Here is a 17,227-nt window from a genome sequence, read left to right on the forward strand (position 1 = left end):
CAATCCGTTGCAGCCATAGCCATCTCATTCTTAGAGCGAAAGAGGCAATGCGGAGATCAGTAATACCCAGCCCTCCAAATTCGGTTGGTCTGCAAGCTGTATTCCAAGCAACCAGATACTGTCCACCATGTGCTTTCTCTTTTCCAGCCCAGAGGAAGCCTCGGCGCCGTTTGTCTATCTCTTGGAATACCCAATCCGGAATTTTCAGAGAAATCAACATATGAATGCAGATCGAGCTCATGATCACTTTAACTGTTGTCAGTCTGCCGGCTTTGTTCATCAGAGGTACTTTCCAGGTTGGAATGCTGGCAGATACTTTGTCAACCAATGGCTGCGGATGAGCTTTCTTAAGACGTCCAACCGTCAATGGCAGCCCCAAGTACTGGATTAGAAATTCAGTTACCCATGCTGGCAGGATGTGCCTGATCCGGTTGACCTGTTCTTCTATGCAAGCTATCGGCGCGATCAGACTTTTTCAGCAGATTTGTATGGAGCCCCGAGGCATACCCAAAGAATAGCAACACCTCTCTGATTGTTATCATATCCTGAACTTGTCGAGCTGCAAACAGCATAATATCGTCGGCGTAGATGGAGCACTGGTGATGAATGGCTGGGTCCGCAGGCGCTGATAGCACTCCATCTTGAACCGCTTTTCTAATCAGGCGATGCAAGACTTCCATAAGGAGTATGAACAACATCGGGGATAATGGGTCACCCTGCCTTAAACCCCTTGCATTGTGAATGAGACATCCTGGAGCTCCGTTCAAAAGCACTCTTGTTGATGCCATGGAGATCAAAGCTGCTATCCAATCACGCCATTTGACTCCAAAGCCCATGGCCTGCAGCACCTGAAGCAAGAAGGGCTAGCAGACTGTATCGAAGGATTTGGATATGTCAAGCTTGAGCAGAAGCGAAGCCTTCTTCTTGCGGTGCAGAGTTTTGGCCGCCTATTCCACAAATTTGAAATTGTCATGTATTGAGCGTTTTTTTATGAAGGCACTTTGATTAACATCGATGAGATGATCAAGTTCAGGAGCCAGACGGTTGGCTAGGAGCTTTGCGACAATCTTGGCGAAGCTATGAATCAGACTGATTGGTCTGTAATCGCCCGGCGTTCTGGGCTCCTATCCTTTGGGCAACAACGTGATGAGAGCTCCATTCAACCGGTGCAGCTGTCCACAATTGCCTCTGTAGACGGCGTTGAAGGCTGCCAGGATATCCATCTTGATCACCGGCCATGCTGACTTGTAGAATTCAGCGGTGAACCCGTCAGGCCCCGGCGATTTCTCACTGGGGAGTGATTTGATAGTGTTCCATACTTCTTCCTCGGAGAAAGGCGCCTCCAAATGCTCAAGGTTAGCCGGCTGAATGTCCAAGGCAAGGAGATCAATAACCTCGCTTCTGTGAGTGGCTGTGCCCAGAATGTCTTTGAAATAACTGTAGAGCACTTCCTCTTTCTCCTCCTGTGTGAATGCCATGCCTCCTTCATGCTCCAGTTTTGCAATGAACTGCTTTGTGCGGTGACTGGACTGAATGTGAAATAGCCTAGTGTTGGCATCGCCGTCTCGCAGATAAATTATTCTTAAGTGCAACCGTGCCATAGTTCTTTCTAGCGATGATAAGCCCAGAACTTTGCACTTGAGTTCTCTTCTCAGTTGGATTTCGTCCTGAGTGAGCTGTCTTTCTTCTTGCACCCTGTCAAGCCATAAGATTAAAGTTTTGGCAACAAGCAATTGGGTCTTTATCTGCCATACGTTGCGCTGACTCCAGCTTTGGAGCTCCCTAGCTGTGTTCTTAAGCTTGACATCAATCCTGGTGAATGGATCAGAGATCTTTCGAGGACATGTCCATCCCTTTTGGACAGCGTCGATGTAACCAAGTAGCTTTAGCCACATAACCTCAAAGTGAAAGCATCTCTTGACATGGAATGCTGCATTGGTTGGTAGGTGTAATGGGCAGTGATCAGATATATCTGACGAGAGAGCCTGTAAGAAGCAATATGGAAAACTCATCTCCCATTCGATAGTAACTAGAATCCTGTCTAATTTTTCCATTGTTGGGTTAGCTCTCTCGTTGCTCCAAGTGTAGCGACGGCCATGGAGATAGACATCCTTTAGATGCAGCTCGTCCACGAACCTCCGAAATCTCCCCAAGTTTCTATGATTGATGTTGTCGTTGTTCTTGTCTGCGGCGTCGAGGATGAGATTGAAATCCCCGGCAATCATCCATGGGCACGCGACGCGACTTTGAACTGAACGAAGCTCATCAAGGAACTCGATTTTATCAGTGTATGGCAGCGGTCCATAGACGGCAGTGAGACACCAAGGCTCGGAGGAGGCGCCCATTGTGAAAGTGACAGTGACGGAGAACTGTCCAATGTGCAACGTCGAACAAACAATTTCAGGTCCCCTGCAAGCGATCAGGATCCCTCCACTAGCACCGGCAGACGGCAAGTAGGCAAACCTCGAGAACCTGTTCCCGAGCATTTCACAGACAAGAAACGGAGAGATTACATCAAGTTTTGTTTCCTAGATACACATAATGGATGCGTTCGTGTCGCTCACGACCGCACGCAACGAATCTCTATGACACCTCGCGTTCAACCCACGGATGTTCCACACAAGAATGTTGTGGTTGCCAAGGTCCATGGTGCTTGACGACAGTTAGCAATGGTGTTGCACCTCAGCAAGTGGTGTCTGAGCCGCCCACCTGGCTAGCGATCTGCAGTAGCTCATCGTCAGAGAGATTGTTAGCTGCTGGGAAGATATCTCAAAGGGCTGCAAAATGGCGTGGCTGCATAGTCGTCGCTAAGAACTTGTGAAACTCCTTGGTAGTCACTCGCTCATCTTCCTCATCACGAGTGATGATCCCCAATTTTCTCATTGCCAGCACCTCTCCCTTCTTTGATGGTCTGATAGTCGTGTTAAGGGGTTGGCTCACCAATCTGCCGCTGCGCCTTGGTGTCGGTGCCGTCCCGGTAGTAGCACCTTTCGTTGGTGGCCTGGCTGCAAGCGGTGCCTGAAGTGTGAGTCGCACACTGCTAAGAAATGCAGTTGTTTTCGCATTTGCCGCAGTTGAACCAGAGGTAGTTGATGGGGAGGTTGATGGTGGCACCATCGCCGCTGGCGCTCTTGCTTTCTTGCGTGCGGCCTGCTGTGCCTTGGCGGCCCTTCCTCCAGAGCTGGGTTGCCCCATCTTGGGTCTTGATGCGCTAGGCCCAAATGCCGTGGTGGAGCACCGCCTGGCCACTGGCGTCCAAAGCTCGCCGTGGTCCTCCTGGCCAAACTAGAGCCTAGTCGGAGCTAGCAGGCTGTCCCCGGCGTCCCTAGTGAGTCCCGTCTGGTTCCTTGAGCGGCGACAGTAAGTGCGGACTGCTGACGATGGCTGTGCTGGCATCGGCGTGCCGCTGGGCAGGTGGAGACCCAAATTTGAATTGGGTGGGAGAGTGGACTCGATCAGCATTGGATCGGCGGCTTGTTCCGCGTGGCAGCATCGCATTGGCAGCAACTCTTGTTGGGGTGATATCTGTGCGGGTGCTGGTGGTTGCGCTAACCGACGGCGCCGTCATCCCTGGCGGCGGCTGAGGTGCAGCGCATAGCAAACGAACTCCTGAGAGTGCACCTCCAGCTGGCGTGTCGCCGCTCCCATCCTCGACCCCATCCTGGGTGAAGAATCCATGAAGGCGTGGACCAACCCCCCTGGACTCCCCGTAGCCTCAGTCCGGATTGCCGTGATGTCCCGAGTCACCATCACTGGAAGGCGGTGACGGGGCCGGCGATGGCGAAGGTGAATGTGAATGGAAATCTGCCACGTGCCGCAGATGGATGAGGGCCTTGTAGGATAGGACCTTCTTATGGCGCAGGTATCGAGGGAAGTTGCCAAAGATTAGCTGCATGTCCGGGTCGTCGTCGACGATCTGCTGCCCGTGTTCCGCGATGAGGATGTTCTTCCTTCTTGGGATCCTGCTCGGGTCATCCGTCCATGCCGTGATCTTCATCTTGGACATGTCTGACCGTTCCTCGGTTGCCGGCTCAATGCGCTCGATCTAGCACGATGACGAGAGGAGCTTCCTCGCGGTGCGCCAGCTCCAAGCGTGTGCCGGGACACCTTCAATCTCCAGAGATGCCCTGAACTGAAGTGTCCCCGTTTCAGTCGGACTAGACGAGTCCAAGGTCTGAAGAAGAGCCTCACGTCGCCAATGGGGACGCTCCCAGCACGCATGGTGGCGTCCCTAGCGCGTTGCGAGGTGAAGATGATAAGGAAGCTCTCCGGCCAGAAACGCCTGATGGTGAAATTGTTCGTGCCCGCCTCCGGGAGCTCGGAAATGGCACAACGCAGGCCATCCAATGGCACGTCCTACGGTCCACCTGGCGCCGCCACGAGTAGTGCTAGCCGTAGTCTTCCCTCCTCCGCGTCCATCTCAGCATCTCGCGAGAGGAAGCACATCTCCTCGGCAGGGTGAGTCGATGGATGCCCGGGCGGAGTGTCCTCGTCGAGGAAGAAGTGTGAGTGTGTCCCGGACTCCCTACCGGCGTTGTCCCGCGAACCTGACGGCCCCTCCCTGAAAGGCGGCCGCGGCAGGTTGCGGTCCGGGCGCATCTGCGACAGTCTGCATCCGCGCGAACGGCTAGAGCGACGGCCTGTCGCCTGACGGGTGCGTTCGGCCCCATGCGCTGGCGAACAGCTATGACTAGAGTGGTTGTCACTGGAGCCGTCGGAGAAGGCGTCCGTCCATGTGCCGCGTGTGCCCACGGAGTTGGTGGAGAGGCATGGTGAGGGCGAACTAGCCGGCATCCCCCGCCGTCGTCGGACGAGACCGAGCTCACCGGGCTCTGCGGCCGCTTGCAATCCCTGGCAAGGTGCCAGAAGCGGCGCCAGTGAAAGCACCTCGTCGGCAGGTGACATTGGGCCACCAAATGCTTGAAGGAGAGGCAGTTGAGGTAGCACCCAGAGAACTCCGGCCGAATGTGCCTGACCACCGACGATGGTTGCACCACCGCTGCTTGCCTCAACTGAGCCAGCCGCTGTCGACGCCGGCGCCTTGACCTAGTCCGCCGACTCTCAGCGGTGGTCCAGCCCTCCTCCGCCGGTGCCTGGCTTGCCGCAGATTGGACAACCACCGAGCACACATGGCCTCGCGCGGCGGCTTCCTCTGTCTGCCAGATGGGCAGTCCATGGACCAGAGTCCTCTGGCTGCGGCGTCACTCTGGACGGCGGCCATGGCGGTCTCTGGTCTGCGGTCCGAGGTGGTCATGCACCGGCGCATACATGAAATACGCAACGGCGGGAGGTCAAAGGGGGGTGCTGAGGACGAGGCATTAGCGTTGGCCGCGGAAGGCTCCGGCGAGGAAGGAGCACGCAGGAGAACGTCACAGTAGGAGGGGCGTGGAGGGGAGGCGCAGACCGACGCGGCGTCGGAGTCGGAGTCGTCCAACCATCTCACCTATTTTCCTCTCCCGCTCGACGCGCCGCCGGGGTGGAAAGGCTCGGTGTCGGGGGAGAGGGCGAAGGGGGGGAGCGGAGGCTGCTGGGTCCGTGAGTGGTGGTCGCCGGCGCCGGAGTGGAGGCCGGCGAGGGTTGGTCGTGGGGATCGGGGTGTTAGATTGATCTCCTTCCCAATGGGCCCAAAGGCCCATCGGGACCCTGATCCGCGCCCTGATCGGGGGCGCTCACCCTAGCAATGGGTGGTGGGCCCCTGTCGCGCTGCGCTATATAAACAGGGTGGGGGACCCGGCTCGGCTCACGAGGTTCGCCGCAGCCAGCCACCCCACCGACACACCTACCGATCTAGGTTTGCGCAGTAGCGGCGGGAAGCACCACCGCCACCTCACCGGCGACCGGACTCGGCACTGCGCGTCGCTGCCTTGCGCAGACTCCACCAAGCGAACCCGCGATGGCCAGCAGCTCTGCTGCTCCCACCTCTAGGGGTGAAGGTACCCCTATCCCTCTCTCTCACTCTCGGCACACACACCAGGAACACCATGACACTCATGTTATTCACGATCCCGACTAGATGTGCATCTAGAGATCCTAGGCACAGCCCTAACAATGGTATCAGACACCTCACTAGAAGCTCTTCTAGATCGGGAAAAAGAAGTAGATCGAAAAGAAACAGAAAAGTGAAACCCTAACCCTAACCCTAGATCTAAAGAATGAACGCGGTGGCTTACCTGTCGCCGACTTCACCGCCGCACGTCCACCGACGGCGAGCGGCAAAGGCCGGACGAGCCTCGGGCTCGCCGGGGAAAAAGTTCACCCGAACCGCCGGCGCATCCGCTCGGGGCTCGGGGGGCGCAATAACACCACCAAAGGACCACTCGACGGCGGCGCGCCCAACCTCGCGGTGGACGCGCGCGCCGGCGAGGGGTCCCGCGGTGGCGCCGGCCCTCCTCCATGGTCGCCATGGCCCTCTGGATCTCGTTTTTTTTTCGGAGGTTCGGAGGGAGAAAGGAGGAGGCAAGAAAGAGAAAGGGGAGGGGGCTGCCGCGGCCGTGCGCCGGCGGGGCCATCCCTCCACCGCCGCCGCCAGCCATCGCCGGGCGCGGGAGAGACAGCCCCGCCGCCGCCGCCACGGCGGGCGCTCGCGGGGGAAAGAAAGGAAAGTACCTAGGGTTTCCGAGGGAGCCGGCCGTGGGGCGGTTTTTGTTCCGCCGATATCAACCCGTGGCCGTTCGATTAAGATCGACGGCTCACAGCGGCCGGCGGGGATCCGCGAACGATCGGGCCGGAAACGGCCCACGCGGGAGGCGACAGCAGGCCGCTTCGGTGGCCCAGGCCCAGGTTGCGGCCTGCGAACCGCAGCCGCGCGGGAGGCCAGCGTCGAGCCGTTTTTGGCGGGCCGCCTTAGCGGGCCGACAGCGACGCGGATGCGGGCCGAGCGCGGGAACGGGCTGTGGGCCATTTTCGCTGCTGGGCCGAAAATAGAGTTTTGCACAGTAACTCCTAATAATTAGTTTTCTCTATTTTCAGAAGCATTTACTTGATGTTTTTTGCATAGTTTTAGTCTCTAATCTAATTTGAACCAACGAGATAATTTGTATTAGAGATTAATAAAGTTTATACAGTGGTTTTGCTTCTGAAAATAGATTTATTTCACAGTTTCAGCTGCAAAAGTCATATTAATTGCTCTATTTAAATTTAATTTGAACCAACGAGACAATTAAATTTGTGAGAGCATAATAAAGTTAATTAGATTATGGTACTGTTATTTTCTGACCAACGTTGTTAATAACTGTATCATGATTTAAAAAGTTCTTTTGATGCTTTTATTTCTATTTCTACCCAACGGTGATATAGTTTTAAATTGCATCAACAGTTGTATGTTTTATTTTTTGACCAATGTTGGAAATAAATCATGCAATTGTTGTTATGATCTCACTTTGGATTGTAAATTTCAGGATCATTCAACTTAATGGCTTGTCTCAAAGAGATACCCATTCTGAAAGGCAACAACTATACAGAATGGAGGAAGAAGATTGAGTTCTCCTTCGTTTGTGGAGAAGTTGACTGGGTGCTGACCACACCGCGGCCACAAGCTCCACAGAAGCCAGTGAGGGCTGAAGGTGATGATGATGCTGCATGGCAGCAAAAGGAAAGGGACTATGCTCCACTGGAGTTGGCATACACCCTTGAAAACAAACAGTGGACCACTGCCAACAAGAAATGTATGGCTTTGGTAAAGAATACGATTGAGCCTGCTATTTTGGGCTCGATCACAGAGTGTGACTCCGTCTCAGAGTACCTCGACAAGATAAGGAATCAGTTCACTGGTTCCTCAAAGATATACGCTACCCAGCTGTTCAAACAGCTGGCCACAGAGAGGTACAATGGAGGAGGGACTGGCATAAGAGATCACATCATGAGGATGTACAACTTGGCAGCACAGTTGAAGCCAATGGATCTTGAGCTCAAGCCTGGGCACATTATTCATTTGGTTTTCGCTTCTCTGCCAAAAGAGTTTGACACTTTTGTTGTCAATTATAACATGCAGCCAGAACAGTGGGACATGGAAAAAATGATAGCCATGTGCGTGCAGGAAGAGGACAGACTTAGATCCTCATATGGTGGTTCATTGCACTATGTGAAGGATAACAGAAAAAAGATTGATAACTCCTCTTTCAAGGCACGAGGAAAAGCTCCTATGCAGCAGAATCACCAAAAGCCTCTCACAGTAGACAAAGATCAATGTCTACACTGCAAGAAAAAGGGGCACTTCAAGAAAGACTGTCCCGACTGGTTAAAGTCAATAATGGCAAAAGGAGGTGAGAATACTATTTCTTTTGTAAATGAATCCTTGTATACACAGTATTCGAAATCTACTTGGTGGATTGACTCAGGTGCAACTGTTCATGTTGCAAATTCTTTACAGGGATTCCGTTCGACGAGGACTACGCAAAGAAGCGAAAGATGCGTTGAAGTCGCAAATGGAGTCCAAGCAGAAGTTGAAGTTGTTGGCGATGTCTCTCTAGAGCTAGTTGATGGTTTCATGCTTGTACTTAGAGATGTGCTTTATGTTCCTTCGTTACACAGAAATTTGATTAGCATTTCATGTATGGATCATGATGGTTATGAATGTCATTTTGGAAATGGAAAGTGTGCCATTTGGTTTGATAATGCATGTGTTGGTGTTGCCATCCTTCACAATGAGTTGTATTTATTATCACTGCGAGAAAAAGTAAATTTTGTGTGTGATGTGAATATGAATGTATCCTCGTCAGAGAAAGAAACAAAGAAAAGAAAGAGAACTCATGAAATATTGTCGAAATTATGGCATTGTCGTTTAGGCCATATTTCGAGTGGAAGAATAGAAAGACTAGTTAAGAATGAAATTCTTCCTCAATTAGAGTTCTCAGACTTAGAACAATGCGTTGATTGCATTAAAGGAAAATTTGTAAAGCAAATTAAAAAAGGCGCTAAACGTAGCACAGGAGTTTTAGAGATAATCCACACTGATATTTGTGGACCTTTTCCTGTGAAAAGCGTGGATAGCTATGACTTGTTCATAACATTCACAGATGATTACTCCCGTTATGGTTACATTTATCCAATTAAAGAAAGATCAGAAGCGCTGGATAAATTTAAGATATTTAAAGCTAAAGTTGAAAATCAGCATAACAAAAGAATCAAAATAGTAAGATCCGACCGTGGGGGGGGGAGTACTATGGTCGACATACCCCATTTGGCCAAGTTCCTGGACCTTTTGCAAGGTTTTTGCAGGAAAATGGCATAGTAGCCCAGTATTCGATGCCGGGCGAGCCTCAGCAAAATGGAGTAGCTGAAAGGCGTAACCGTACGCTGATGGATATGGTGCGCAGCATGATGAGTTATTCCACCTTACCATTGGGACTGTGGATGGAGGCGTTGAAGACCACCATTCACATTCTAAATAGAGTGCCAAGTAAGTCGGTGCCCAAAACACCGTATGAACTATGGACAGGAAGAGTACCCTCACTAAACCACCTCCGTGTGTGGGGGAGCCCAGTTGAGGCCAAAGTATTTAACCCAAACATCGGGAAGCTAGATCCCAAAATAGTAAGTTGCCACTTCATTGGCTATCCGGAAAAATCAAAAGGTTTTCGTTTCTACTGTCCAGACAGATATACAAAGTTTGTAGAAACGAGACAAGCGATTTTCTTAGAGGATGAGATGGTGAGGGGGAGCATGGTAGCTCGAGAGATTGATCTTGAGGAGAAGCGGGTGTGTGCACCTAATCCGATGATTCAGGAACCATACTTCTCACTACCTATTATTCCCGCACCAATAGTTCCTGAGGTCGTGGTGCAAGCACCCGCTACAGTCCCTGATATTGTGGTGTAGGCACCTGCTGTGATTCCACCCGTGGAAACGATGAGTGAAGTTTTGGAACCTGTCCTTCAGGAGCCAACTGAACCCATCATTACACACGAGGAAGAGTTGCAGCAGCCACCTCTTAATAATGTGCCACAAGCAGAGGCACAGAATATGCCCGAAAGTGAGGGGCCTAGAAGGTCTCAAAGGGTCAGAAAATCAGCTATCCCTGATTGTTATAAAGTTTATAATACAGAAGAAGTTCATATAGAAGGTGATCCCACTTCATATGAAGAAGCCATGAAAAGTGTTCACTCATCGAAGTGGCTAGAGGCCATGGAAGATGAGATGAAATCGATGAGTTCCAACAATGTTTGGGAACTTGAGGAGATTCCTAAAGGAGCCAAAACAGTAGGCTGTAAATGGGTCTACAAGACTAAACGTGACTCCAAAGGGAATATAGAAAGGTATAAGGCGAGACTTGTGGCAAAAGGCTTTACACAAAGAGAAGGAATAGATTACAATGAGACTTTTTCTCCTGTCTCATGTAAAGACTCCTTCAGAATCATAATGGCACTGGTTGCACATTTTGATTTAGAGTTACATCAGATGGATGTAAAGACGGCATTTCTAAATGGGCATTTAGAAGAAAATGTCTACATGAAACAACCAAAGGGTTTTATCATGGAAGACAAAGAGAATATGGGATGTCGTCTAAAGAAATCCATTTATGGATTAAAGCAAGCCTCTAGACAGTGGTATCTAAAGTTTAATGATATAATAAAGAAATTTGGGCTTCAAGAGAATATAGAGGACAATTGTGTCTATGCAAAGTTCAAAAATGGGAAATACATTTTCCTAATCCTGTATGTGGATGATATTTTACTTGCAAGCAGTGATATCAGTCTACTGCAAGAGACAAAGAAGTTCTTGTCCTCAAACTTCGATATGAAGGATCTTAGTGAAGCATCATATGTTTTGGGCATAGAAATTCACCGAAATAGATTGAATGGGGTCCTTGGATTATCGCAAAGGGCATATTTAGAAAAGGTTCTAAAGAAGTACAATATGCATGCGAGTAAGGCCACACCTGCTCCCATAGTCAAGGGCGACAGTTTTGGGAATTTTCAATGTCCCAGGAACCAGTACGAGATCGATCAAATGAAAGCGGTTCCATATGCTTCAGCTGTCGGAAGCTTACAGTATGCCCAAGTGTGCACTCGCCCTGACTTAGCTTTTGTCACCGGGGTTCTTGGTAGATATCAAAGTAATCCAAGTATAGAACACTGGAAGATGGTAAAGAAAGCATTGCGCTACGCGCAAGGCACAAAAGAACTCATGCTTACATATAAGAGATCTGATTCCCTAGAGATAAAAGGGTATTCGGATGCAGACTTTGCGGGAGACAAAGATGATAGAAAATCCACGTCTGGATACGTATTCACTCTCGCAGGAGGAGCTATCTCATGGAGAAGCTCAAAACAGAAAGTAATTGCGTCATCAACGATGCATGCAGAATTCATAGCATGTCATGAGGCCACGGGGCAGGCAATGTGGCTAAAGAAATTTATACCCGGATTGAGAGTGGTTGACTGTATTCACAGACCACTAAAGATGTACTGCGACAATGAACCAGCAGTATTCTATGCTCACAACAACAAATCAAGCAATGCTTCCAAAGCCATTGAGATAAAGTTTTATGTTGTGAAAGACAGAATCCAGGATCGCACTATAAGTCTCGAGCATATAAGAACAAAAGATATGCTTGCGGATCCGCTCACGAAAGGCTTACCTCCCAATGTGTTCAGAGAACACTTAGCCGGCATGGGTTTAAGGGAAAGCCTATGATTCCTGGATTGGAAAAGGCCCAAAAGAAACAGAATTGTTTCAAAATAGAGAGGTGTGTTGTAGCTGTTGATTCTATCGGCGATTAAGCTGTGACGATGAGGCATGCTCTACATATTAATCTACGATGAAACGAATAAAAGTGAAAAATGTAAAGTTAAAAGTAAATGATGAGATCAAGGGGGGGAATGTTAGATTGATCTCCTTCCCAATGGGCCCAAAGGCCCATCGGAACCTTGATCCGCGCCCTGATCGGGGGCGCTCACCCTAGCAATGGGTGGTGGGCCCCTGTCGCGCTGCGCTATATAAACAGGGTGGGGGACCCGGCTCGGCTCACGAGGTTCGCCGTAGCCAGCCGCCCCACCGACACACCTACCGATCTAGGTTTGCGCAGTAGCGGCGGGAAGCACCACCGCCACCTCACCGGTGACCGGACTCGGCACTGCGCGTCGCTGCCTTGCGCAGACTCCACCAAGCGAACCCGCGATGGCCAGCAGCTGTGCTGCTCCCACCTATAGGGGTGAAGGTACCCCTATCCCTCTCTCTCACTCTCGGCACACACACCAGGAACACCATGACACTCATGTTATTCACGATCCCGACTAGATGTGCATCTAGAGATCCTAGGCACGGCCCTAACACGGGGAAGGTGGAGCAGGAGCGAGAGAGAGCCATCCTTGCTGGATAATTATAGGGTAAGACAAGACGTCCTTCTGTAAGATCGCAAATCATAGGATTGTAATTAGTAGAGCCGTGAAATTATATTGTAGATTATTGTACTAGCAAATTAAAATGGTACAATTATTGGTCTAGCAATTCAAATCCAAAAATTGTATGATAGAATAGATATTCTGACAACCAGGGTCTATAGTAGTGGTGGTCTGCCTCATCCAGACGCCAACTTGCTTATCTGTCCTGTTGGTCAGGCTCAGCGGGCATACGTTGTGCTCGTCCGGAACCGATGGTGGGAAGCGGAGCTCCAGCGGGTAGACGTCCAGCAGTCTCTTTCCTCTTCTTCCTTTTTCTCGGTAAAGAAAAATAAGGCAGCCGATGGATTGATGTTTATCGTTTTAGTAGAAATCTGGGCCACAGACTGCTGTTAGTTGCTACAATGGTACTAGAGCGTAAATGTCACCTTCCCTATCTTATCTTACTATTTCACATAAATGTCACCATCCCTATCTTACAGTTACATCAGTAAAACCTAGTCGTGTGCTGAAAAATTCATGCAACACCTGAACAAAACTGGTCAGCACCCAGTTTGTTCACTGTAAACTAAAACAGATAAACCCTGCTCCTCAACTTAAAACCTCTGTAAACTTTCGAACTACTCAATACTCCAAAAAATTTTTGGAGGAATCACTGCCTGCATTGCTAATCAGGTAGTGCAGCTAACTTTATCACTTATCACTGCAACTGTTGGAAGATGGAGCAGAGTAGATTAACAAGACAACTGGAAACCCCAATGATATGGAGAATAATTCCATGTACAGATGTTCTCCACATGAGCACATGGTCACATGGAGAAGACAGCACACGCAAATCTTTGGAGTTCTCTGCATTTTGTTAAGTTTCCTGGGATCTCCAAGCAAAGAGAAGGACCAGTGAACTACCTGTACACAACGTGCTCCCAAGTCTGAATCCGTACTTGCTTCCTCTCACCAAACCCCGGCCGGATTTGGATTGGATGGACGCCGGAGTTTGGGTTGTTGCCACCAACGTAATTCCAAAATCCCCATTGGTGGCTTGGAGGGAGCTGAACTCATGTAGTATGTGATTTGCAATAGACTTGCAACCTACCTAAAGCTTTCTAATCCCCACAAAGAAGATATGCTAAATTATTAATTCAACAATAACACAGCATATCTAAAAGCAAAGGAATAATGCAGCGTCCAAAGTGCAAAATAGCAGCAGCATTTTTTTAACCTTGACTCGCAGATTTATGAACAATTAAACGAGGAACTGAACAAAGATTCAACCCAAAAACACATAGTATATATGAACCAAGACTAGTTAACCCACTCTCTAAATTACCTCAACTTTTTTTTACCTCTATACCTCTCCACACCAACCTTTATTACAATTCACCACCCCTCTTTCTTCCTTGTTTCCGGTAGACTAACAAGCCAAGCCAACCTACCTCGCCGGAGCAGAGCAAGCAGAGTCCAGAACAGAGCAACTGAGCAAGTCAGGTTAGACCTCGACGCGGCAGTAGGTGGGCGTCTGGAACCTGAGCCCGTGCGCCCCGACGACGCTGTATGTGCCGCTGCTGATGAAGTAAGCCGGGCAGGTGACGAAGATGTGGTAGTGCCCGGACGTCCAGCTCCCGACCTTCCACCTGACGCGTCCGTCGATCCTGACCTCCATGATGAGGTACCCGTTGGCGACGTCCTTCCTCATGGCGTCGGCGAGGAACGGCGCGAACGGAACGTTGGGCCCGGCCAGCACGGGCGACCACACGTCGACGTCGCCGTGGCCCTGGTACACTGTCGGGAGCCTGGACGCCAGCGTGACCTGCTGGTACTTGTAGGAGGCGTAGACGTCGAGGCGGTCGTAGTGGACCCCGACGCGGGCGTTGGGGTTGCGGGAGGCGATGGTCACCTGCGCCGCCGTCGAGAGCAGCGGCGCCGAGCCGTTGGAGAGGTCCAGCTGCCGGAGCGTGGCGTCCTGGAGGATGAAGCGCGGGTGGGTCGGGTGGAGGACGAGGAAGACGATGAGCGCGATGACGCCGGCGAGGAGGGCGAAGCCCAGCAGGATGATGAGAAGGCGGCGGCACGTCTGCTTGAACTCGTCGTCGCCGTGGTTGCCGCAGTCCTTGCTCATGGCTGACACCTGCGGCTGCTGGTGGTGGTGGCGGCGCTCGCTGGCTGGCTGGCTGTTTGGGCTTCTTGCCTGGTGATGTGTGTGTTGGTGGAGGAGGCTTGAGGGAGGCTGTGAGGTGTGAGCTGGGTGTGTGTGGCTGTTTGGGAATGGTTTGTATTATATTTTGGTCACTCTTTGTTTATTATGTTCATGTTGAAATCATGGAGGGAGGGAGGGAGAGAAAGGTGTCCATGTCGAGGGGCTTTCCTTTTGCCCGGGATGTGTCTGGCTTGCCCGATATATCATCATTGATGGAGAGATCTTTGGTTTCTTCCATTTTGATTTATTAAGCCATTCTCAATGTAAAATTTTATGCTTATATTTTCAAGAGTGCCACATAAGCAAAAATATATTTAGTTCATAAATGAAATACCTCACACAATGCATTGCTTCATATTTTGTTGTTTCCAAATTACATGCAACTAATTTCTTCTCTTACCTTATAAATAGGGTGCCATGTCATTACAATTACCTACATGGCACCTCATTTATTGTTCATGAAACTGCCATTGAGAATGACCTTAGGGTGTGGTTCTAGGTGTAGGGATCTTTGGCATCATATTTATCAGGAATTCGTAAAGGAATTTCTATTGTTTATTTTAGTTCATGTCCAAATCATAATTTTGTGGCGTTCCAAACATCGAGACACAAATGTTGCAATCCATGATGATAAGGGGTGAAAACTATATATGGTTGGACAATCTTTTTTTCCCCAAAAGAGCACTAAAAATAACCTTGGATTTTGCCCGTGTAATTTCAGTAAGTACCGATTATAAGTTATGAGTATATTTTTTTTTGGAAAGGAACGGCAAAAGATTTGCCGTAATTTTTATTAGAAGTAGGAGAAGAAAACAAAAAAAAAGGAATTGCCAAAACATGCAAGTTAGTAGTAATATAGTGGTACACACGTCTTTGCACAAGGCTACATTCATGTTTCCCTAACGGAAAAAAGAAAAAGAAGGAAAGCAAAGAGGAAGATGAGACCATGCTTGGTGAGATGACATCGTGTGCAGGCACAGCACAGCACAGCAACAGGAAATGGGAATGCTATCATTGGCATCCTGTATCATGCTACCCCCACATGGGAGGAAGAACACACATACGACTGGACCGTAGCGCGGATGCATTGAACTGAATCGAGCTAGCGGCTCACGGCTAATATCGTAGGACGACGGACCTTGACCGGGGTAACAAGAAGAAACAAAAAAAAAAGACTCGATCGGTCGCTGTGAAGGGCATGCGTGTCGTGCCGTCCCTGCCCCCGGTATTTCGTACACCGGAGGGGCCCTTCTGTACACCACGCGGCGATTTCACACGAAGCCACCCGGTGCACCGACGTAGTACTGGGACCCTGGGCGCAGCGAGCGGCACGCGGATGCATCGCCACACGGCGCACTGCAGGCACGGCGCCGAACTTGGCGCACCCATGCAACGCAAGGCCTTTCTCGGCTGGCTGGCATCTCCCCGTCCCGTCTCCGATCGAGGAAAGCCGCTTTGATCTACTAATTTCTTTGGGCTGCCCCTAGAATCTGATTCTGCTCGCCTACCGCCACGACTGCAGCCAGGAGCTCGCAGCTTTGGCACGGATTCTTCCACCACTTGTAACTTGTTCTACGTAAACAACAACAAAGCGATCGAGGAAAAAACCCGTCGGAAAGCAGAGCACGAACGGGTCCACTTTCTCTGATTCCCAGAGCGGCGCCGGAGCAAAGCCGCCGGCGACAGGACGGGGCCCCCGCCACGCCGCGACCAGAGGTCCAAGTTCCTACAGGCAGAGGGGCGGAGATCGACGACCGAGCGGCAGGGACGCACATTTACGACTCGGAATGAATGCGAGCATATGGATGGGCGCAGAGAGAGAAACTAAAATAATCACCAGCGTGGCTGCTGCTTCTCCTTCGATGCCCTGCCCTGCCCTCTCAAGCCCACACGCAGGGCCGTCCAGTCTATTCATCTGGTGGTACCACTGCCTCCAAGCTTCCGCTGATGGCAAGGGACTCCCGTACCCAACACCGTCTCTCCACACCCTGTTTCACCAACTACGTTACTGTTAGGGGTGTTTGGATCCTTAACTAAAGTTTAGTCCATATTTTCGAGGTTAATTAGGAGTGTTTGGATCCTTAACTAAAGTTTAGTCATGTCACATCGAATCTTCGGAGCTAATTAGGAAGATTAAATATGAGTTAATTATAAAACTAATTACACAGATGGAGGTTAACTCGCGAGACGAATCTATTAAGCCTAATTAATTCATGATTAGCACATGTTTACTGTAGCATCACATTGTCAAATCATGGACTAATTAGACTTAATAGATTCGTCTAACGAATTAGCATCCATCTGTGCAATTGGTTTTGTAATTAGTATATGTTTAATACTCCTAATTAGTATCTGGGAACCAAACGAACCTTTATTTTCTCCATTCTAAACTGTAGGTATAGTCATAGAGTCATGAATCCGAAAATACTAAAACTAGTATAAATTGGTCTCCACTTGTTCTGACCTCTGCTTACTACTACCAGGAAAGGAAGAACATAAGGCTCCACCCCCTCCTTTCCTGCTGCCAAGGAAAAACAACCCTTGGTGTTTGCTACAGGGAGCTAACTATTATAGTATGCTACAGACAATGCATCATTCCTTATGGTCCAGTCAAGGAGGATAAGATCGTATCCCAGCGCAGGGGCAGGGCAACCCCAGGCCACTCCCGCACCAAGGGCACCGAACCCCTGCAAAT

The 17,227-nt window shown here is 50.0% G+C and overlaps 1 protein-coding gene across 1 annotated transcript; it reads right to left on the reverse strand.

Annotated features, from left to right (window-relative positions):
* Positions 1-13,529: 13,529 nt before the first annotated feature.
* LOC117866162 (NDR1/HIN1-like protein 1) lies at positions 13,530-14,675 on the reverse strand. The gene has a single exon (XM_034750307.2). The coding sequence runs from the start codon at positions 14,452-14,454 to the stop codon at positions 13,825-13,827; it is 630 nt and encodes a 209-aa protein (XP_034606198.1). The 5' UTR covers positions 14,455-14,675; the 3' UTR covers positions 13,530-13,824.
* Between the last annotated feature and the right edge of the window lie 2,552 nt (positions 14,676-17,227).

Source organism: Setaria viridis, chromosome 8, assembly GCF_005286985.2.
Source record: "Setaria viridis chromosome 8, Setaria_viridis_v4.0, whole genome shotgun sequence".
NCBI lineage: Eukaryota > Viridiplantae > Streptophyta > Magnoliopsida > Poales > Poaceae > Setaria > Setaria viridis.